Here is a 24,859-nt window from a genome sequence, read left to right on the forward strand (position 1 = left end):
CCGCAAAAAATGCGCGTGCTCTTTGTGAGCTCGTTCCCGGCTCGTAACCAGCGTGTTCTGCCGTCAAGGGCGATCATTGGTTAAATGTGATCATGTGACTGATGCAAGCCAGATCCTTTTATTTAGCAAAACTGTGATTAATAGTTAAATATTATTGTTGAGGGGCACAGACAGGACTCCACACGCACACACACATTAAAAAAAAAATTTTTTTTTAAAAAGTTGCCTCAACAAAAGGGCACTTTGGGCACCCATCAGGAAAGGGGCGGGTGCTCAAGCCCCTCTAGCCCCCCCCCCTCTGCACGTGCCTGTCCCAAAGTCAGACTGATATTGACTCAAATTTTGTTTCATAGTATGAACCTTCTGTGAGACTATGAACCTTTTAAAATGTTGCTTTTGCAGCCTGATCTTTCATGCATGTCACAGTATGTCTTCGTGCATGTATGCATGTATGTATCTGTAAGCTTATGTCAAGTCTGGGTCTATAGAGCACCACTCATGCATGTAAAGCATGTGCGTGTCATACGTGTGCGTACATACTAGAGTGTGTGACCTTTAACCTCTCTGCTCTTCACATCATCTCTCTCTTTGCAGACACAAATCAGCCTGATCAAATGCTTCTCTTGGTCTCAATCCGCCCAATTATTCCTTGTTTATCCTCCTATTATTTCCACCTCCACCTCAGCCCTCTCTCCCTGTCTCTCTCATCCTCTCTCTCTCTCCTTCCCAATTACCATTCCATGTAGGGGGCATTGCTTGCTGGGTAATGAGGGATTCTGGGCATACCAATCTTAGCTTAATAGCCTTAAAGGGCCACTCATTAACACAAACACTTACTCTGACTCTCTCTCTCTCTCTCTCTCTCTCTCTCTCTCTCTCTCACACACACACACACACATACACACATACGTGTCCACACTGATCCATCCCCGTACATCATCCCATAGATAGAGATGGAATGACAGAAGCAGAGAATGAGCGAGGGACTCAATGGAAGCAGTAGGAAAGAGAGAAAGGGAGAATGAGAGAGGAGAGGAAGGATATGTGGGGAAGGGGGAGTGGTGTGGGTCTGGTAAATGTCAGTGGTGTGTCTCCTGGGCCTGAGAGATGAGTTAGTGACAGCAGAACAATGGCGGCGGGATCCATTCAGAAACGCAGCTGCTCTGAGTGCATGCCTGGATCTTTCTTCTGCTTAGCTGTCAACCAGCACTTGTAAAGGCACAGCTTTAAATAAACTCACACTAACAGAAAATATTGCATGAGTGGTCCATTCAGCAGCTGCACACAGCTGTGCATGTGGACACACAAGGTAAGCTCTGCAAGTCAGGGCTGTCAGCCAATAAGAGTTTCTGCAGACTGAAAAGTGGCCACTGGAACATAAGTCTTGCATCCTTCTTCTTTCCCTCTGTCACCTTATAGCACACATCCTATGGATGGCCAAAACCGATCATATATCTGATATTACAAGTATTGCTCATGTAGTCCAAACCCAATATAGCATATTCCGCATTTCCTATAGAGATTTTTGTCCAACTGCGGTTTAAAAAGGGTGAGATTTTAGGTTTAAGAGCTGTCTTTAATTAGGACAAATATGGGTAGTGCAAGTTATTCTTGAGTCTCCCACATACACTAAAGACCCAAAAATCTCAGATGCACACGGTTGTTTATGTTAATATTACCTTTATTTAACCAGGAAGTTGCATTCAAATTTCTTTCAAAGGAAAGATTTGGCCAAGGTAGATGCTGTACAAACTCAAAACATTTAAAAAATGACACACATAAACAACATAAAATGCAGGGAGTACAACATAATATACAATACAAAAAAATGCCAATAACATAAAATATGAATGTTCTCACAAGAAAAACATCTACAGGTTTCATTCACTGCATTCCTTATGAAACGTTCACCAACAGATACAGGCATGTTAATTTATTGCTTTCTGGAAATTATTTTATGTCCAAGGTACATAGTAAGTAAACACTGTTTTCCACAGATCTGTCAGAACTTTAGTTACGTCAGAGCAACCATTTAGAGGAGCATAGGTGGTATGCTGCTGGAATTAGATGGCAGTGCAGAGTACCCAGATTAAAAGGAAGTTTACCTAGAATCAGAGAAAAATATACCAGTGCTGTTTTCTGCAAATAGTGACAGCCAGCCCTCAAATCACACAGAATCCAGGGGTGAATGCAGTGATGATTGCATTTATAATAAAACATAGAGGTGTGTGGCTCAGTAAAGCTGAGGCAGAGACATCCATATATCAAACAGTGAATCACCATAACCATCATAGGTAGAAAACTGGCTTCCACGAGTATTTTTATTTGAAAAAGGGTAAGGCAAGAATTATTTTATTCACCATCAGATGTCAGATTTGTGGGTGAATTTTTGTGAATACCATCAATTTTGTTTTTAAATAAAGCTTATTTTAAATGCTGCAAAGCAATTTGTAATGAATAAAATTGATTCTAAAGCTCTTGTATTGCATTCCCTACAGAGAGCGCATGTGTGAATATGATAATATCATCAGCATAAAGATGTATTTTTGCTGAAATTTTATTTGCCCACATCATTTGTTTAAATGAACCCTGTGGGACACCAGATTTATCGCACTCTGCGTATACAGACTGATTTCGATTTATAAGATTTCCGAATTTCTTCACAGCCTTAGGACCAAAACCAGCATTATTAAGTTTTTTAATCAACACTTCATTATCCACAAATAAGGCAACACAATGTACTGTCCAGGACACCTATGAGATCATTTGTCACAGCTCTAGCAGCAGTAATGGTATGTGCCCTATCCTGAAACCAAAAATTAATTATGATAATACCAGACTACTACCAGATACTCATACTCGTACTGTAAACTGTAAAGCTGCTATGTTGGTCATCTAAACCACTTCAAAGCCACTTTAAATCATGATTGTAAATTGTAAATTTTAGAATGTTATGTCTTTATATTTATTCTTATTCTTACTCTTACTATATTTATTGTTGTTCTTTTACACTGAAGGGAACTGGAGCTTCGTCGTCTCGTCTCTCTATATACTGTACTGTATAGCAGATGACAGTAAAGTTTACTTTGACTTTGACTTTGAGATAAAAAACTGTTTTAACTGCAAAATTACCTCAGATTCAAGGATTTTTGTTAATATTTAAAGCTTGGAGATGGAATGGAAGTTGCTCAACATTGCTGAATCCCCACCTATAAACAACATTCACAGTCTGGATGTGAAGTCCTAAATGAGGAAATGCTTTAAAAAATTGTGTTAGAGGGAAAGGTACCCTTTCATTGAAGTCTGCCTCATATTTGCCTTTTAACTATATCTCACCTCTGCGGCTATTAGCTTTATAGGAAAAGTAAAATAATAGTGTCATCCTTTTATTCCCTCATGCAGCAGTAAACCTGTAGTTTTTTTTTTTTTTTTACTTATTTTGGGGTCTGAATTGAATATCATTCTCTCATTCGCCACCCAGCAGGACCTAGATCACTTATCGACTCGAGTCTGTTTATAACACCAAGCTATTACTTCTGTCTCTACCTTTCCCTCTCACACACACAAACAGTCATAAAGCGGGGCTGTGATCTAGCTGCAGGGATTAATTTAGGAGTTGTCAGAAATCACTTTGCTCACAGAGGCAGTAAGCACTATTGGCATGCCTGTTCTGCAGGCTGACTGCACTCCAACCTCCTTCACACCTTCAAAGATGCTAAAAAGATATAAATTGTTACCAGTGGTGTGTTTATTGCACTTACCGGGTAATTGTCTGTAACGGAGTGTAAGAACAAAAGCTTGACTGTCTGGCTTATTTGCATACATTGTTTGGTTTGTGCTGTTTGTCTGTTGGGTTCTCTGTGTGTACCAGAGGCTGAACGGTTCCATTGTCCTGATGAAATGTTTGCATTAGCGCTAAGGAGGCGCAGATGAGACATCGATCAGTGCTCATTAAACACCTCCAACTGTGGTGACACACACAAACCCGGTGGTGCATATTTATATTCACATACTGAGCCTCTTTCATAGATACAGCTAACAAACAGAAAAAAGTATTTGAGCTCATTCAAGCCTCATACATTGGTCCCCTCTCCTGCGATTGACTCTCAAAGCTTCTATTGACCGTTGACTTAAAATGCTTGTTGTCCGTAGACTTATCCATTAAGCTGTAACACTGCTCTGTCTCCATATAGACATGACGACTGGCTGGGGCCTTAAGCAGTGATTATGGTGTTGGCAGTGGGAGCTGGGGGCTGTACTGTCATTAGTCTGGTTAATCAGAGCCTTGCTCCAGGTTAAGCTCCGCAGCCTCAAGAGACAGGCTGATGAGCTGAGAGCCGTGCCCAGCCTACAGTTCTTGGTTCTGGGCTCCAGCGGCTCCCCTGGCCCCTGCCTGCTCCAGCCAGTAATCTATAACTCTCCCCTGGAGCAATGGATGGAAGCTCAGCCTTCTGGACAACACTGACACACCATGCATGGTAATGAGACACACAGAATGACACACTGTCACACACACACCTGTTCGCACACACCCACACTTACCACTGATACAGTGTTAAGGATCATCACTGAGTTTCTATGAGTTTGTTCTGCTTGGCCTCTAAGAGCAAGATTACAGACTCAATAACACTCGGGGAAAAAAACAAGCGGGTCCTTGTGACCTTGACTTAACGATTTGATATGACTTCTAAATGCTTTACTACCGATGTCTATGGGGACCAGTAGTAACCAGCTCAGCAGAATGAGTGTATAATGACCACAGGGACTGCTGATTTTCAAACAGCAACTACCCAGACGCACACACACAAATACTCAAATAAATTCCCATGAGGTGAAATGGGTTTCACCTAAGCTGAGACCCTCCAGGGAGTGGTGTATCTGAACCAGGCTTGCCATTGGCCCGCCTCCTCTATCCCAGCATCCCCTGTGAGCTCATTAGCCTCAATCATAACCACTTCCCTGTGTTACTTTGCACACTCCATCCATCGCCCTCTTGCCACACACAAATTGCGCTTTCAATCAGAAATGGACGGAGAGTGTGAGTTTGTAACAGCAGGAGTACACATGTGTGTGTGTGTGTGTGTGTGTGTGTGCATGTGTGCGCTAAAAGGACAAGGAAGGTCGGAGAGCCCCGAGAGCCTTCAACATCTCCCTGTGGAGTTTGCACACCCTATGGAGCATAGAGAAGTAGGCGGGAAAAGAGACAACCAGGTAGAAGGAGGTCAAGAACTGTGTTTTCAGGTGATAAAGTGGATGACCAGGTTTCACATCAGGGACCCCTTTCTGCTCTTTTTTGCTGTGTGACCCAGATGGGTGGTGAGGGAGACAAAGAGGAAGGAGGGGGAGGCAGGGAGAGATAAAGAAAGAGGGTATTCATTTAAAAAATGAGCATGCAATACAGACACAGGAGGGACCCAAGAGAACCACAGAATGGGATGAGACAACAAAGAGGCCCATCATCAGTTTAGTGAATAGATGTGTCTGTATATCTATCCCTTTTATGTCTCTCTGCTTTCTTTTTCTTTTTTTTTTTACCATCTCATCTGCTCTTAATCAGCTTCTCATTGTGCTATTAGCCGAACCTGTAGTCTTAATCAGAGGCTTGGCACAGACACCATCACTATCCGCTGCCCTTCTCACACGCGCACAAGCACTAAATAAACAGATTTTAATGTGACACCAATCATGTCATCTACTCAATGAGCCCTCCTCCCTTTCCCTTTTGTGGCCCGCACCCCAAACATAACACATGGGAAGCTCAGGTGCCCGATCCATCAGTCAGCCAACACACTCCCACTATAAAAATGTGTGTGTGTGTGTCTTTTGATGCTGCAGTATCCCAAAGGGAGGGAGGATGATTTTAACTGGGTAACCCGAATCACCTCCTATCCCAAATCCCTTGTGCATGAATACTGTACACAGACACACACACGTCTGCATACTTTGTCTCTTATGCATGTCAGTGAGTGTGTATTGATAATGGCCATTAGCATATTTATGATCATTGCCAGCCTTTTATTGTTTGCTCGCTCCATTAATCTTCATCTGCTGCCTGCCGACTGACAGCTCAATCTCACAGGCCATCGCTGGGCAGACATACACACACACTAATGCAGACACACATGCTCAAAATCCACAGTTGTACATAAGGCATATTTGCATCAACAACTGAGTGGTTTGTCTCACACATACATACACACATTATGGCAGCCAGCATGATTGACATTCACCCCTGCGAGTGTAATCACCGGAGGTTATCCTCCCCAGCTGCGCAGGGGTCTGCTCAGCATCTCGCGCGCAGTGCCGAGGCATCATACCTGCACGCTGACAGTTCCTTTTGGGGCATAGGTGAGTGATGGCGCCCTTTGATGAGAAGTTCACCAACCCCACCTCTATCAATACACCCCCCACACACTTTAAAAAAATACCCTTTGTCTTTTCCAGCTCTCCATCACTCGTGATCATCAAAGACCTGCGCAAAACTGAGACTGTAAAGAAAAAAAAACACACTCTCCAAGTGAAATTCACAAAAACGCATGCAGGTTAAGAGTTAGTAAACTGTGCTCCAGTAGTGCGTGTATGCGTCTTTAATGCAGTGACAGTCTGTGCTTGCGTGCATGCAAGTAGCCATCGCTGTATTGCGCACTCAAATGTTAATGTGTTTGTTTAGAACCAGTATGACTGACTGACTCACAGCTGATTACTGGGCGAATGAGTGCTGGAAGCGAGCCAAGTTCAATGGGAGGTCTGTTCTCCTGTTGCCTCTTCCTTTTTCTTCTCTCGCTCTCCCCCACTCCCCCTTTCTCCTCCTCCTGCATCACCCTGCTGCTCCAGGAAGAGCAACCTGGGAGCCAGGATGTGTGTGTGTGTGTATTTGTGTGTGTTAAGGCATATACTTACCTTGGGTATAAATTTAACATCAAAGATGAATTAAAGCAGGAAGTTCATGATATAAATAAAGCTGTTTGTGCAAGAGCTTCTTGATCGATCGCTGCTCAGGGAGCATTTAGCAGGTTAAAGGAATAGTTCAACAATTATTTTTGAGAGTTTGATGAAACACTTGATCTAAATTTCATATTTTTGCATTGACTATGAATCTGGACTCAAAAGACAACTGGATTTAGTGTAATGCTGTGTTAAGGTAGGGATGCTGTTTTGTTTTGTTTTGTATCCATCCTGCCAAAGTCATTTTGAGTCTGCGAGGAAGCTCCTGCAACTTTTCTGCCACAGATACACACAACAGCCAGTTACTAAATGAAATCTTCATTAAATCCTGATGAGAACTGGTAAACCTCTTGTTTTTCTAATACTTTAGTAAAAGTCAATGAAAACAGAATTCAGTGGACAGACACCGACTTTCCTTTTAAAATTAGGCTTAGACTTTCCTTTTTGATAAAGCTTAGAGACAGAACTGGATCAGGTGACTTTGAAGCCATCCTGTAGGTCCAGGCTGCTGGGGGAGCTCCCAAAACACCTTCACCTTTTTTACCCCACTCCTGGTGGGCTACAAAGACTGTAAGCTGGTGATATCAAGTATCCTGGCTCTGTCTGAAGTGAAAAGATATCTGGTTTCATCAAAGTGGATTCTTTATTCAATCCCTACACAAACACAAATAAGAGCAATAATAACTGTGATGGTTCATAGTATGTGGGCAATCTGTGCCTTTTAAGCGATGAGATGTGGGGCAGTGTCACTTCCAGCAAAACTTTAATATACAGACAGCACACGACCACTCTTGAAATCTCAGATTACTATTAAATATTATCATTAACTTACACAGTGTGGTTTTCTTCCTTACTGTGTTATTAGTTTTTTTTTTTCTAACTAAACTTTTACTCATAACTTTAGATCTGAAAGAAGACTCCCAAGATTTTCGTGATAACCCACCCCTGAACTTGGAAATCATTCATGTTGGAAATCTATGGACTCGTTTGTCTTTAAGCAATAAGATGTTTCAAACCACAATATACAGGATAGAACAAGTTATAGCGCATTTTCCCCCTGTAGTCATAAAGCTATTTTTATAGAGCCTATCTATAATATGTCACTAGCAGAGATTATATAAGTTTTATTGTGAGCTCCCACAGAAAGAAGAGTTTTATGGAGCGTCAATAAATCATTCCCTTCATTTGTGATATCAGCTTCTAAGACTGTTTGCCAGTGTGTGAGTGTACGAGTTGCACAGTGTTAACATTTACGGTGTGTAAGCTAATATATTTGAGTACTTTATGGAAGTAGTAAAGTATGAAATACATAATTTGTTAACATGTACCATGTAAAACAGCTCTTAAAGATGAGCTGTGAATACAAATGCTGCTTTTCTTTTGTTAAGGCACATTCTATCATTTATGATCTAGGAAGCTTTTTTTTTCTGCTTGCAGTAAAACTCCTGCGCCTGGAGCAAAATGCAAAAATATTTAGAGTTACAAGAAAGGCTGAGCTATATTAAATGTTTGTGTCTACGTGCATCAGAGAAAGCTGAATGAAATATCCTGTTGTGCTTTTGCTTTGATTATGGATTCTCTTTCTGGAGATGCTTGATTTAAAAAAAAAAAAAAAAAGCCGGACTGAACCCAATAAACCTTTTTTTCATCACACCACCTCTTTTTTCCCTTTTTTAAAAACTAATATTACATTTGAACGTGTAGCAGTACTCTACAAACATCAATTACAAATTCTTATTACATATTTCAGTGTGGTATTTGTAGTGTTTTCACTGAATGTTGCACAATGGACTTTTACTGTGCAGTTTTTCAGTTTGTTCCTGTCTTCACATACTGTGTGAGCTCACCTCTTTCAGCTGCCTTTCTTAACTATTTCTGTTCTATTAATCGAGGCCGCTCAAACTTTTCCGAGGACACAGTTGTAACACATAAAAGCATTGTCTTATCATTTGTGGTCTGTTATTCTCATGGTGGTATAGTATGTATTCTAAATGTTTTTAAACTCTCAGAGGTATGCTCATCAGCAACTGTTCAAAAATGAAAATATGTAATCACTCGATCACATGGCAGCGACTTGATGCGTTTAAGACTGTAGACATGATCGAGACAGTTCAAACCGAGCATCAGAATAGGGAAGAAAGGTGAGGTTAGTAAGTAATGTGACACTGGTGTTAGACCAGCTGGTCTGAGCCATCTCCAGGATAGGATCCCAAGTTGTTGCTGTTTTTTTTGTTGTTGTTGTTTGGAGAATCAAAAAAAAGATGAGTGGCAGTTCTTTAGGCAAAAAAGTATTGCTGATGGCAGAGATCAGAGGAGAAGCAGATAGGAAGACAAACAGCATCCCAAATAATCACTTGTTATAATCAAAGTATACAGAAGAGCATCTCTGAAGGCACAACATGCTGAACCTTGAAGCAGATGGGCTACAGCAGCATAAGACTACATGCAGGCTCACCAGAAAATTGGAAAAACAGAAAAGCAGAAAATGTTGGCTCGTCTGATGAGTTTACATTTCTGCTGTGATTTTGTATGGGTTGTATGTATTTGGCATAAGTAACATGAAAGCATGGATCCATCCTGCTTTATATCAGCGGTTCAGGCTGCTGGTGGTTTGGCAGATATTTTCACTTAGTACCAACTAAGCCTCATTTAAACAACACAAACTAGCTGAGTACTGCGGCTGACCATGTCCATGCCTTTACAACCACATTTCGTAGCAGCCATCAGAAGATGTAAAGTTAACGTTGGGGTTAAAAGAAACCAAACATCCCAGTTTTCAGTCTGGGATTTTGATAGACTTCTCTTTTTTGTAATAAATACCATGACATCTCACTTGGACATAACTCTCACTCACAGAGGTTTTAATTATAATTCCTTTTACCTCACTATTAGCAGAATACAGCAACTTTTCATACATCTAAGAACTGCTACACCCAAAGAGTGATATCTTTAACCTATGTGAAGGGTCTTCTTTCACAGAAATAAACCCTGACACCCAAGAGTCCCCACAAAAGAAACTCCCACTGAAATGTTAAATAACATTAAAATGTTTGATTGTAATGTCATGGACGTTTTACCATCATTTATACTTTTCTGGCTAAACTTTAAGCACACGGTAAATTAAAATGTTTTGGCAAAACTGTTTTAAGGTGCTGCATGACTGATGAAGTTGTGAAAGTTGCTAGTTGCATTTTGCTAAAATGCCCAAATCTTCTTGGAGTAATTTAATGGTCTTAATATAGAGTTTATTTTAAAAGTCTTTTTCATATCCTTGCTCTCTGATTTCTTTGGAATTTGGTTTGATATTACTTAATTGGATCCTTAACCTACACCACACACATCTGAGCACCATCCAGTAATTATGTTTATATCCCATGCCCATGACCTGGTTATTGTGCAGGAGGAAGAGTTCAGATTGATGTAATACTGTAATGCTAACTGTGTTTCTTTCATCATCAGCTTCATTTTGCCTGTGATTAACTCCCAATCAAGAGGCTTGATTAAAAGTGGGAGTAAAAATATTCCATACATATTTTAATACCCCACTAACAAGGAAGCCAGCTCCCAAACTGCCAACAAAATAGATATACACCCATAACACGCATGCACTCGCACATACATCTCCCCTTTTCTCGCCTGAAAACACACACCTAAACATTTCATGGCTATCTCCCCCACACCCCCGATGCCGGCTAGGTGGAATTAGAAAACCAACCCCGCGGTCTCATTAATTAATTAAACACCATGTGCCACTGGCACCTGGGTACCGGTTATCACTGCCACTCAGACACACCATGATCTCAATAACCACCCCACCACAGGGCAGAGAGAGAGACGGGGGAGTGAAGGGACTGCTGATTCTTCTTTCCCAACTTTGAGGTAAAGAAAGGAGCGAGGAAACCAGACAGCAACAGAAGGGAGACCGCAGACTCCGTATTTCTGTGTAGGCGAGAACGTGGAACTCTTAATGGAGCCTGATCAGTGTTTACTGCTGCATGCTTTTGTTTGTGTGTCTTTTCGCTCGCTTACCGACTCCGCGGGACCGTTTTATCATCCACCCTAGCAGGGCCCCTAAATCACTGCAGCAACACGCTCCTCATCATTTGCTCTTAATGCTTCTGGATGTGGAAACAAAGCATGAACACACACATAAATAGACACACGCTTTTTTGATTCCTAGCCAATGAATGGTTTGCATTCTTCTTCTTCTTTATTTTTTCTTTATGGAAAAACATATTTTGCAAATCAAAACCACAATTGTAATTTAATTGTAAGCAAAGAAATTTTTAGATGTTGTTCATGATCTTAAAACAACAAAATTCTTTCATTTCATAAAGGAAACCTTACAGTCGACACCTTTAGTAAAATCACACTACAAACACTCATAAAATGTCTCACAGAAACCCTTTTTTACTGTTACCTAATATCTGTTAGAAGTTCAGAAAGCAAAAGACTGATTACGTCCTGAAAAATGACTCATTAAATATGTTTTTTGTTTTTTTAATATCGTCCATCTATCCAACTGATTATCAACTTCCAATCAAGCACCAGCAGATCAAACAGTGGACAACAGATCAAATGTCAGGTGTGTAAAGCAGGGATTTCTCAGGCTAAACCATTCCTGAATATTAAATCGGAGAATGTATTTTACCCTATTTGCAAAAGTCAAACGTATCAGGTTCACATACATAAATTGATGTGAGGAGCATCGCTGCAATATTCCACACCTTGCTATCTATTTTAAATTAAATCATGGCCACCAGCACTAATTGGACCTATAGGGACAAATAATTTGAAGTTCTGAAAAATAAGTGGTATCGCTGTTGGTTTTGTTGCCTTTCAGCTTTTGAAATTGACTCAGAAGAAAATGTCTGAATCAATATGAGATGAGGGATTTGAAAACTCAGTGCAGGCGAACCACGCGACTTAATCAAACTAAGAGAAACATTTCTGAATATGGAATATGACTGAGATCCCCAGTATCCTGCACAAAAGTGGAAAAATCTAGAAGATACTAAATTAATATGGAACATGTAAGGCTCCCTATTATCATGAACTACTTGGAGTCAAGTCTATCTGGAAAAAATTAAGAGGTTTGACATATTGCACAACCCGTTTACAAAGCCTTATAAATGGAAGGTGCCCTTTTGTCCATCAGTTGGCTTCAACTCACAGCAGCAATGGATGTCATGGGAATGTGCAACTATAATTCTTCCAAATTGACATAGAGACAGGTGAGCATTTATAATATATGCAGAAAATTTACAACAGTTTAGGTTTGTTGGTCATGCTTTCCAGTGCGACTGGATGTATAAAACCTAGTTATTAGCTAAGTTTTTGTTTGTTTTTCAGCCAAATTTCATGGTTTTATTGAATTTCTGTGCACTAGCTCTGCTCTTTGTTTCTGCAGATCGATCAGAGTGTGTCCACAACAGAGGTGGGACACTTGATTGAGTTTGCAAACCCATAGTTGGGTTGTCTCTTTGGAGTGTTTATATGGGAGAAGGCCAAGTTTTCCATTTTGGGTGTGGAGGTAAGAAATGTTTTCCCTGCTACACGCTGCAGTTGAGCTGGCTGTTGTGTCAGCTCAAAATGCAGTACGTTTATTTAAACTCCTCTTCTTTTTTTCTCCCCTTTAAGATGAAAATGTGACACAGAAAGCATGCCGCAGCTTCCTCCAGATGATGATTCCAAAGTCGAGCAACGACAGCATTGTGAAGAAGACCAGAATTCGCACGCAGCCCATTACTGAGATCAAAGTGCCTCAAGAAACCCAAATCAGGGTCGTCAACAACAACAAACACCGAGACAATAAGCTGTCAGAGTTTCCTGCACCAGGAGTTGAAATATGACCTGGTGAATTTCAACAGTGAGCATTTTGCCACTTTTGTTCAATACAGCTACGCTGTGTTCAGCTAGGTGGGTGAGAGATACAGTAGAGTGGCATTAAATCAGTTGGTTTGGGTTGTTGATAAGCAGCAATTAGTTGACTTACTTTATACTCAAAGATGAAGTAATGAAGTGGCTCCATGATGTAGTGGTTTACACAATCATCTAACAAGTGAGAGATCGCCCATTACTGACCTGTTGCACCCATCGGCGTGTGTGGCGACATAGTGCAGTTTTCATTCGTGCACAAAGATTTGGGGTAAAATAATGCACTGTTTATTTGCAGTTTATGCACCAGAATCTGTGCGATAAACTACATTTTTCTGACATATTTTGGAGAGATTTTTGCAGTGAAGTTCAGATGACAAGCATCAGAAATATCGAAAAGTCTTGATAGCGTCATTATTTAGCTGTTTTTTGCTAAGTTGGGACTCTCGGTGTCTGGCTGATTTTTCACCATGCTGGTTGGTTCTTGGTTTCTGAATCACTATCTGGTTTTAAAACACCAAGATGGTGAAAAGTCTCAGCTTGAGGTTTCAGAACAGATGTTCATTAATCAAAGGGTGATGTCACAGTAGCTATATCCATTTCTAAAGTTCAGAAGTATTTTCTAGAAAATTGATATTTTGCCATTTTTGGATAAGAGAATACATTTCATATGTGGTAATGTTACCTTGTGTTCTAAAATATAGTGGACTGCATTTTATTTTCGAGGAATATTAATGGTCAAATGATCTGGAAAATAACCTTTAGTTGTACACCTGATTTACTGATCAAATGATCTAGTCTTTTCAGATCTCATTTAAGAAGAAGAATCAAGCCCACCAGGATACAACTCAGATTCTGGAAATGATAATGCAGCAACGGGTGGAGACAGAAACTTCCTGCTTTTCCTAATGAGCAAAATGAAACTCCTCTGCTGCTACTTTGTCTGAGAATGCTTTATTTAATAACATGAGGCACAATCAGATTTATCCATGGCTTTAAGAATGCTTCTGTGCCTCCATGCTCACCCACAAAATCCTTAGTGAACTCTATTAAAGGCCAAAAACTTACCAACAAAGCAAGCTCCATAAGACTCGGCAAACTATGTGTCCTCTTGTTTATTAAGACTTCAGGAATGTCAATAAGAGCATTTCTATACAGTAGGAAGGCTGTAGAGGGCAGCGCACAGACACAATGACCTCCCGCTATTCTCCTCGTTGATAATGACCCAGACACAGGCACAGGCACACTGCCCATCAGCCAGACCTCTAATAAAGCCAAACACTCTCTATCATCTACTAATAACCTCCATGCAGCAGTAAGAGTCATGGACAGGCCGGCGTCTTCTGAATACACGCCGGGGAACAAAGCTCCGAGCGGAAGTAGTGGAACGCATCCTGCTTATCGATCGGCGACTGTGCGCTGCCTGATGGCACACGGTGATAACGACATTCTTGTTCTTCATCCCCAAAACACACAAAGACAAAGAGTGCTGTAGAAAAGAAAACAACAGACAGACGCACACACACACACTCAGACACAGTGCAAAACATTTCACTCTAACAATCAATCCTTTGGGTAGACTCATTTGGAGGCTCTTGGTTGCCACGCTGCTTCACATCCTCAACTTCACACACAAGAACACACTTGCAAGGTTGGTATTTTTGTAAAGATAGGATTGGAAAACTCGTTAGTCTTTTCTTAATTGGTATAGAAATTCCGTCCTTTTTTCTCCCTCACAGCAACCTCTCCAGGGGAATGCTGATTAATAGTCCTCCAAGTCCTCATGATACTTCCCTCACCTCCTTGCACATATACACATACATCCTCGCTCCTACTCTCTGTAGTGCCGAGCCATCCATACTCAGCTTCACTGTTCAGCAGACGATCGTTTCTTCACAAGTTTTCTCCCGTCTCTCCTCCAGCTTTCACATCACTGGCTCAGCCTGACAATGTATCCATACAGCTGGTCTGAGAAGGCTTGAAGAGAAAACTTATCTTCTACCCTCCTCCTCCCAGCTTGTCCCATGTCCCTGCGGAGGTGTGGCTCCCCGACAAGCCTCTCCATGGCCTTAGAGAAGGCCTCGGCCGTGGGCTCGCACAGGAAGCCCGTCTCCCCGTCTGCCACGCTCTCCAGGGGGCCCCCAGAGTTCACAGCGATAACGGGGCAGCAACAGTACATGGCCTCCACAGGAACTATCCCAAAATGCTCTCTGCTAGGGGTGTAGAGGACGGCGGTGCTGCCCTGCAGCAGCGCCACCTTCAGCGAATCTGAGGGGGAGCGGAGGAAAGTTACACAGTCCTCCAAGTGGAGCTGTGCTGCTAGCTCTTTCAGTTCAGTGTAATGCTGAACATTCTCAGTGACGCGATCATCGTAGCCTCCTGCCACCACCAGGTGAATGCCTGGTCTCTGGCCAGGAGGAAGGCTGCTCCTCAGGGTTGCCAAAGCCGCCAGAGCCAGGCCCAAATTCTTCTTCCTTTCGTATCGGTTCAGAGAGAGAAACAGACAGGTAGTTCCCTCGGGGAGCAGTCCTTCCAGGCTCTGTGCTTCAGTGGTTGCCTCATCAAAGGTACGCGTATTGAGGGAGGGATAGAGGACATCTGTCTGGACTCCGCTCAGACTGCGGAAAGTCTCCCTGAAGATGCCTGCGGTGAACTGGCTGTTTACCAGAATCTAAAAGAAAGCATAAAGAGATTTGTTCACAAAGATCTCACATAAATCAGAGGTATTTTAATTCCCTATAACATGAACAGCAGCATAAGGCCTTTGATCACCAAAAGTCTAAAGTGCAATCAAAATGTCATCATATTTCTCTCAGGGCCCTGAGCTCTGACACCAGCTTACATGTGGAGATCAAATCCTTTCATACCGGTGAATAGCTAAAGAGCTAAAGCAGTTGCGAGGAGAGAGAATTTACTTCTCTCAAACTTCTTTAGGCTGAAAAGCTAGGTGAGCTCTCACACTAGGTAATCTGTTCTGTACTGAGCAAATTGTATCTGCAAAGTCCAGTTTCCTGGCCCATGAAAAGATAGGCTCATTGTAGTTGGACTACACAGTAAGTATTTAGTATAATTGCTAATTACACACAGGCACAGAGCGTCTTCAGGAACAGCTGATTGTGAAAGTCGGCAGAGTTAGTTATTGAAAAAAAAAACAATAAGGCAAGTGAGAGGATAGTGTCTCTGGACTTCCAAAAATCAACCCAAACAACCCACGAAAGCCATAAAATCATTCACTTAGTGCTCTGCAGGAATGCTTTTCAAGGTTGTACATCTACATGACAAAGTGTGAGAGAGAGAATCAAATTCAAAATGAGAGATTAATTTTCCACGGTGATTTAGCAAAACTCTTTTGACATAAAATGGTTAATCCCTTTATTCCATTAGTCTACAAATTAATTTTATTATTTTAATCATTTGTAATGTGCACCGGATCAGCCTTTGGTAGGCCCACAGACTCTGATTGAAAAGTGTGCTGGGGTTTTTTGAACTTCTTTCATTGTTTCACTGATTGGTTAACATTCCTTACTATTTTTATTATACAAATGAAATAAAACAGTCAGTCCTGTCCTGTAATCTGACCATGTTGCTGTGTGTGATGTTACGCACCATATCAGCCATGCCTGTGGTTCGTTCCTCCAGCCAGTCGATGGGAGCACGGTAAAGCTTCTTCAGGGCCGACTTCCTCTGAGTCAGCAGCTGGTCTGGGAAGTGACAGTAGAACAGAACCTTCTTCCTGCGGCGACCCAGTCGTAACACTGGGATACACACCGACACCTGGGGTCAAAGGGAACAACGATAAGATCAAAATACAGAAAACGTGACATGTGCCCATTTAACAGAAGTGCAAGTCATAAAACGGCTGATTGTTTTTAAATGGTATTGTAGTGTTTAAAACACTGCACAAGGATCAATCAATATAAAATTCACCAAATCTGGCAAACAAATCCCACTGGACCCACTTGGAACCGGCAGGTTTTTAATTCCAACTGTAGCTTATTTAATGAAGCCATGTGTTTTATCAAGACAGAGCTTAAATATATTCTGCCAGCCCTGAAGGTTTCCACCCCATTTTAATAGTAAAATGTGCAGATTCATAAATATGCTAAAGCTAATGTACCAAATGTTTAAAAATAAACAAATAAATCTGCTCCTTCTTCTTGAGATGCTCAACTGGGAAGCGCCCACTCACTGTTTTTCATTGAAAAAACAGCTAAGTGACAGAGAAGTTACAGTAAGTTATGAGACACCGTTTTCTCAGAAGAACTGAAAAAATATATGACAGTCATTCATGCTACCTTTGCCTCCAAATGGGGTTTTAAAAAGCCATTTTATATCCTCTCTCTTAAAATGTCTCTGGCACTTATTGTGCAATACAATTCACCTGATCACAGAAGATGACATCATATTCCACACCGCTAAGGAAGACCAGGTAGAGGGCCACATAGATCATCCTCAGGTAGGCACACAGGGCATGCAAGTAGCCAAACACACTGGTAGGTAGCCAGTCACCCACACACACCTATTAGAACAATAATAACAGGAGCGGTGACAAAATGTTTGTGTTTACCAGGGATATAATTTTTTTAATAGCATAGTGCACACTAACACACCACAGGAAGTTCCGCATCGAGGGTCTCAGAGAAGCAATGTGTTGGGTCATAATGGGCCGTCCAGATCTGAACACTACATCCCTGAGACTTCAGAGCAACGGCAGCATCAACCACCAGCCGCTCCGCTCCCCCAATACCAAGGTCAGGATGGAGGAAAACTACCCGTGCCATCCTATAGACAAGAAGGAATACAGTTAAAAGCGAGATGCATAAGGGCAAATAGCTACTTTTCCCAAATCAGAAGTACAAAGTTTAGATGAGCAGCTTTAAGGTTAAAAAGAAGTCAGTGTTAACCTCGGGCACAGATTAAAGAAAAAATACATTTTCTGTGGCATTCAAACTATCCAAAACTTGATGCTGATGAAAACAACAAACAGTTTTCTCCAGCAAAAGGTACCCGGGATTCATGCATCTAATCTTTGAAAGATTTCAGGGCTGCATTGTTGCCAACTTGAAGAATCTGTCCTTGTGGTTTTGTACCATCACTTAATTTATAACTTTTATCCCTGAAGGTACTTCAGAACTGTTGACAGCAAGGAAATACACCCACAGCTTCTGGCAACCACCCTGTCTGACTGTCACAGCCTCCGTCACCTATTTGAGGACAAACAGCTAGTTCACAATATAGTAGAGAGAAAAGTCGAGCTAATAACAGGTTATTCCTGATTCAGGTACCTTTTTTGCTTTAGATGACAGTTAGTACGATTATAAGCCGTTTTAGACGTTTGTTCAGTTATTATTATAATGTGTTATCCGTCAACCGCGAAATTTGTAACGAAACACAACCACATCTTTAGGTAAAATAATTTAGGCTCGGTTCTCCGCACTAACCTGTCCAAATGTACCAACCTGTGATTATGCCTGTTCAGCTGTCTGTAATACCGATCAACCGTCCGACAAAGTTACCGTTTTAGACGCCATCTTGGCTCAAATCAAACGTTACGACTAGACTCACCCCGCTTCGTGCTTGAGCCACAATGGCTAGCGTTTCCTCCGACGTGACAGACACGTCTCTTTCAGAATCGAGGGTAATCAATTATTTGCCTTTGATTTAATGTACATATTTATAAACGAATTCAAAACATTAGAAATAAATATTTTTATAATTATTATATAATAACTCAAAAATGCATAAACACTTTAAATGATGTTCTGTTGAGTGTGTTTTTTTGTACTAAATGCGGTCAGTTACTCAGGCTTCTATCTGGTCGCCTACTTTGGTCTTGTGTTTTGTAGTCGTGTCCTTTTTAGACGAGCGTCAGCTTTGTGGGCTCTCTTCTCAAGTTTTTCACACACTGACTGTGTGCCGCTCCTCCGACGTGGACATCAGCTTGAAGAGCTCTAAAGCGTTTTAGCTCGCATCTGGACAAATAAAACAAAATGGTAAGCTCCTCAGATCTGACTGGAACGGCTACTACTGGTCACGCTAGCCTTGTCCACCGCATTCATTCAGCACTCAGCTGTTAGCTAGTATGCTAACGTTAGCTCATCAATTGTAGACGTGGCTCTTTTAACTACGAATGAAATGGTCTCAAGACAAAGTTTCAGGCTATTGTAGTACTTAATTAAGTAAATGTTAAATATATGTGATTGCTTTGGAAGGAGATTTGGTACTTGATGCTTGATAGAAACTGTATAAGTACCCAGCCAGGGTCTTTGTAATCTGATATAGACGTAATATACACTTTAAAGCCAAATATAAGTTATTTATACACGAAGCATTTATTGAATCTCATGACAGAGTGCTGTAGGTTAGTTTTAGGTGTGAAAATGTAACAGATATGAAGGTTTGTGATAGAAAGCGCTGTAACATTGTCGTATATTTTAAACGTGCTGTTATATTTTCTAGCCTGGACCAGCAGCAAGTGCCACCAATGTTGGAGCCTCTAGCAGATCGCCCAGCAAGACAGTGGCTCCCCGTGCAGCAGGCTCCACAGTCAGACAGAGGTATGCATACACACACTTTATGCCATCAGCATTTTAAGCTGATGACAAAAGGGCACAGAGGGTGTCCTGAGGAATTGATAGATATTGCAGCCTTCACTGTCTCTACACCCAGTTTAACACCAGATTTTCTTCCACCATCCAGTGAGAGAATATCTTTTGTAAGAAAGATAACTGTGCTGCACAAACACCTTACAAAGCTTGAAATTACCCTCTCTCTCACACTCACACACACACACACACTCACTCAGTAGTGACCCATCTATTAATGTAGTCATCCTGTGAATAGGTGTTGATAATTTGTATGTGTGTGCACGTGCGTGTGCGTGCTCCTTCCCATAGATTAGAGCAGATAGATGTTATGCTGTTGGCTTAATCAGTGTGTAATCAGAGACTCACTGCTTCCTCTCAGTCTCATTATTACCCATTACTACCACCATCTTCATTACCTCATTAACCTCTGTTTAATCTCATCCAAAGAATGAAGGAGCAATGACTCAGAGTGCTCTTTCATCAACAGCTGCTGTAGCTGAAATTAAAATCATAATAAGCCGTAGTGTATAATAGATCGCACTGTTGTTGTTGATTTTTTTTTTCCCCTCTTCTGGTGATTTATATATGGCAGCCTAAAAGAATGTTTTGATTTGGTTTATACAGTTGAATAAAGTTAAAGTCTGATAAACTTTGCTAACAGTATGATTGACAGAAATTGTGTTGTGCTTGTTTTTTAAAATCTGGTTTCTTTTCCATTCTGGAAAAGTGTTGTAATGTGATGACATTTTTTAATTATTTTAAGAAATAGCTGATTGTTGGTAGAATAAAAGATCGTTTTGCATCTGTGTTGCACAGGAAAGCTACCAGCAGTGGTACACGCAGCGGTGGCAGGACCACAGGATCTGCTGGCACAGGCGGCATGTGGCGCTTCTACACTGAAGACTCACCGGGACTCAAAGTGTAAGTATAGTTTATAAAAGTTTTATAGCCACAAACCAATCCAGCGTTTGACATTTTGACTTTCGTACACTCGCAACTCCAAAACTAATCCTCAGGATTTCCGACACTCGCCATGTTTAATGGTGGGAAATTGGCCAGACGTGACTCGGCAGTAAAGCAGTTGATGTATTCAGCCTAATAAGAGTGTGAGTGTATATACACACGTAATTATGTGAGGAAAGTACACATTTAGAAAACTCTCAAACTTATATTCTGCTCCATCCTCAACGCCCAACCCCCTCTAACAGCAGAGGAGGCGTCCTGCCTCCTGGCCATAGCCAGTCATTGGTTGATCAATGGTGCTGTGGTGGTTATTGAGTGCGTCTCTCCAGCAGTCGAAGGAGGGCATGCTCGCCATATACAGTGCTGTATATCGAGTGCATGTTTGTTCCTGTGTTAGACGCCGGCCTCAAAGCTTCATTAAAGGATCCACTCTGAAAGGTCAACTCAATTACAGCCTTCTGACAGAGGGGGGAGGAAAGGGAGGGCCGCGGAGGAGAGGGTTGGCATGGCAATGCTTCTACTTAGCAATGCGCTCCTCCACCCACCCCCCCACCCCCCCACCCCTACTCAGTGCCTCCTTCAGAGATGAGAGCCCCTTCCTTGTTTGTGAAACTCATCAATAAAATCAGCCTCTCCGCTAAGACTCGCACTCTGGTTAGGGTTACAGCAAAGTGTGTGTGTGTGTGTGTGTGTGTGTGTGTGTGTGTGTGTGTGAGAATCTGGTTATTAATCATCGTCTCATTGTTGTGTGACAGTGGTCCGGTGCCCGTGCTGGTGATGAGCCTGCTTTTCATCGCGTCAGTCTTCATGCTTCACATCTGGGGGAAGTATACCCGCTCTTAAGCAACCCTGGCCTGATGACCTTTGACCCTGCGCCTCACTTTCTTAACTCTTTGGACCTGGACCAAACAACAAATGAACCACCAAACCCTCCCCACGTCCTTTTCTCTGCTGTCACTACAAACACACAAATTGGATTTTTCTGTACACGATCTTCATCTGCATCTGACTCTGGTGACCACCTTGTTGCTCCTTCCCATCACTGTATGCATGTGTCACACATGATGGGGTGAATGGAGAGAAGCAGTGTCACTGTCCCTTTCAAGCAGCAGGAGTAGCCTGTGTTCACTCCAATGCTGCATGAATTAAGTGCAGTGCCCAAGGACATAGTTGTTTTCAGGCCCCCCACCAACATTTCTCCCCGTAGCCTGAATTGCAATTAAATTTGTTTTGTTAACAGCATTTGTACAAAATGTGATTGTATTATTGTACAATTAAAAAAAAAGTAAAAATTAATGTGTTTTTTTTTTTTTTTTTAAATTTAACCTTACTTTGTTTGACTAAAAACATCTTTTGTTTTTCAAGTCATTTGAAGTTGAACGAGGCTTTTTGTACACTGAATGAGGGGACAAATATTCTCTGCCCCATTGTTAGTGACAAGTGAAGTTTTCTCACTTTTAACCTTCTGTATCCATTACCAGACTACTGAAAGCCGTGCGTTTTCACAAAAGGCATTTACTAGTGTTTGTTTCGACTAAAATTACAGCCTTGATGGTGCTTTTAGATGGATAAAAACAAGGATATTAAAACAGAAATTGAAATGTTAAGTGTTAAGTTTCACTGTGATTGGCAGTCCACTAAACACTTAAACAAATTCCAGCTACTTGTAATTTATCCGACTGAGGCTTTGGCTGTAATTCAATAATCCTATTTCATGTTCTTTTTGCTAAAAATTACATTTAAGCTCATCCTTTACTCGGTTTTAATTGCATATGCATGCTGTACATTTAGAAACTGCTTCAAAATTAAGTTTGAGTCGATGAAAGTTGGCTTTTTAAGTTTGGGTCTTACACCCAACTGCCAAAAGGTTGTTTTTGGTTTTATTTGTACTGGCGGCATTAAATGTGTGATTCTGCAGACTATAAAATCTATAAATACAGGCAGTCACTGTGTAAACAGTGGCAGAAATGCCACAAGGCAAACCTTTGAAATCATTTCAGAAATTAAATATGTTAGCATTCCTTTTTTCTGCCTGAATGTCTCTTTACATTTCGGGGCAATTGTCTTTGTGAATAAAGCTCATATAGAAACCAGAGAAAATTTAATTACAAAAAACACAGCTTGCAATAACTTTTAATGTTGACCAAACCACTAATACGAATATGTACATCTACATGATCACTAGATCCAAAATCTATCCTAATTGCCACTCCTGTGAATTTTGCCCAGGTGTGTTATTTTCTTCTCCTGAAGGGGGCGCTGCAGACTACTTTCTGAGCGCCACTGGCTCAGTAGGTACGAACTCATAATAAAGCTGTTCTCTCTCAGGGACAAGCATGAACACATGTTACGCCTAAGTAGTGATTTATTTAGCCCGGGTGAAACATTTTTAATGATATATATTTCTGTATGTTCTTCTACAGCTATACTTTATCATATTGAGTAGATTTATATTGAAAGAATTAGATGAGATAAATAGCTGGAGACATCAGTTTAAACCATGTGGATCATTAAAAAGTGTATTTTTTCTGGTTTCACTGATGCTGAGAGACCATTACTGACAGCTGCAGGCTGGATGTTTTTGTACTGTAGAAGAAGTTTTGGTCCTACGTGCATCAGGAGGTTTATCTGCGTTGAATATGTAACCACCAGCTGGCATGGCCTTGTGTGTGTGAGTCTGTGTGTGTGTGTGTTAAACCTAGCATTCGTGTCCTTTTCATTAATTCATTCTGTTGCTATGGCTTTACTTTCCATAAGGCTTCCAGTTCTCGTGGCAAACTCAGGCACTATTGCCACATCACTCTCCCTGTCCTACACACACACAAACACACACACGCACACTGAAAAATACACTCACAGACTCCACGGCCCAATTCACGGTGGCACAACACGGCAGTGAGCCAGAATAATTCAACATAATAATTAAATATGGAGGAGCCATGGTAAAGCTGTCCCTCAGGGTTCAGGAGTCAAACGGGCCCGAGCAGCAGTGTGTGTGAGCGCTGTGCCCTGTAGTTTCAAACTCCTCCTGACACCATCCAAACACGTCAGCTCAGCATTTCACTCAGGGAGGAGAAGGAGGTAGCTTTTATCTGCTCATTGCTACTGCTAGAAAGGTCACTGCATGGTTCACATAGATCTGTAACCTTTGTATGTAAGGGCTAGTTTGTATACTGACAAATAAAACTGAATATCAAAGAAACGCCATTAAAAAAAGGCACATGAGCATCCAAGTGCATCATAGGTCTCAAATTACCCCCAAAAGAGTCCTGAAGGGACATTTATTAAACTGTAGCCTATTTATTTATATTTTATGTATTCCCACTGCATATCAGATTATCTGATACAATATGTATGGTTCGCATTCATTTCCACTACATCAAAGTTGTAATTACGTGCATCTGCATGCTTGTTAAGTTACAGTCAAAGCCTTTATTTCCTGAACATGCACATGTGAAACGTGGTCTGTCTTGTGGAAAGAGGAGAAGGAAAGAAATGAAAAGAAGCTTTCTTCAGAGTGCTTCCTCCCTGTCTCTTTTTCACCAAAAACCCATTTCCTGTGAGAAAAAAAAAAAACAACAAACCCACACACATGCGTTCACAGGGGATGGTCCCTTACACTGAGAGAGGTGAGAGAGGTGAGCACATGTAGATACGCACACTTGAGGAAACCTGTAAATAGGTCACATGTGTTTTCTGTTCTACATGACACATGCAGCTCGGGGCTTTGGCATGGAGGTGAAAGAAACAGTCTCTGAGCCCGTGTCGCTCTCCCGCTCGTCCATCGCACACATGCTCGTGCCCAGAGGTGTCCCAATGCGCAGGCAAACACAGATTTGGGGATTTCAGGTGCAGCTGAAGGCTTGTGATTGAAATTTGTCCTTCCTCTATAAGACTAAAAAAATATTCTTTACACGAGAGTAAAACTTTCAGCACATTTACATTTTTTCCAGATTTTATTGAAAATCATGCAGGGTAATTGTATAGTCAGGGCAAATAAAATTAAAACATCACAGAATTGCTTTGTTTAGCAAAAATGTAAGAAACCGCCCCTTTCAGGCTCAGCAGCTCACAAGTTCTTCTACTTGACGTTTACTTTGCTTCCAGCCTTCAGTCCAGTCCACACTGAGTTAGCTCCATGGAGTGGAGTTCTTGCTTCTGTTTTTTTGGGGGGTCTTCGTCTTGCAGTATAATGAACGCCTGGCTAATTAGATTGTGTCACTGAAAAATACTGGAGAAGATCTGTCGAGAGTGAAGTGAAGGCCGCCGGAATGACGTGGACCCAGTTGAAGAGAACGACCCAGAACAGAGTCCATTGGCGTAGTGTTGTTGCGGACCTATGCTCCACCAGGAGTCTACAGGAAAATTGAATTGACTGAAAAATACAATGTTAGGCCTTTGGGTTAGCCGTTTGCTTTACACAAGTTTAGATACCATCAACTTCTATGTTTAACAGTTGGTGTCACAACAGAAGAAGGACCATTTTT

At 41.4% G+C, this 24,859-nt stretch overlaps 2 protein-coding genes across 3 annotated transcripts; one reads left to right on the forward strand and one right to left on the reverse strand.

Annotated features, from left to right (window-relative positions):
- Positions 1–9,166: 9,166 nt before the first annotated feature.
- On the reverse strand, positions 9,167–18,467 carry alg2 (ALG2 alpha-1,3/1,6-mannosyltransferase). 2 transcript variants are annotated; one of them, XM_085178718.1, is made up of 5 exons: positions 18,388–18,467; positions 17,433–17,604; positions 17,204–17,341; positions 16,429–16,596; positions 9,167–15,493 (listed from the first exon to the last, which is right to left on the reverse strand). In XM_085178718.1, exons 2-5 carry the CDS (start codon positions 17,601–17,603, stop codon positions 14,753–14,755), a joined length of 1,218 nt encoding a protein of 405 aa, XP_085034844.1. In that variant the 5' UTR covers position 17,604; positions 18,388–18,467; the 3' UTR covers positions 9,167–14,752. The 2 variants fall into 2 exon arrangements, with proteins under 2 accessions (XP_085034844.1, XP_085034843.1); XM_085178717.1 differs by having other exon boundaries at positions 18,282–18,402.
- A 207-nt stretch (positions 18,468–18,674) lies between these two features.
- Positions 18,675–22,046, forward strand: sec61b (SEC61 translocon subunit beta). Its single transcript, XM_085178731.1, has 4 exons — positions 18,675–18,815; positions 19,282–19,379; positions 20,226–20,330; positions 21,128–22,046. The coding sequence occupies exons 1-4, from the start codon at positions 18,813–18,815 to the stop codon at positions 21,213–21,215; spliced, it is 294 nt and encodes a 97-aa protein (XP_085034857.1). The 5' UTR covers positions 18,675–18,812; the 3' UTR covers positions 21,216–22,046.
- Positions 22,047–24,859: the final 2,813 nt, after the last annotated feature.

Source organism: Neolamprologus multifasciatus, chromosome 11 (genome assembly GCF_963576455.1).
Source record: "Neolamprologus multifasciatus chromosome 11, fNeoMul1.2, whole genome shotgun sequence".
NCBI lineage: Eukaryota > Metazoa > Chordata > Actinopteri > Cichliformes > Cichlidae > Neolamprologus > Neolamprologus multifasciatus.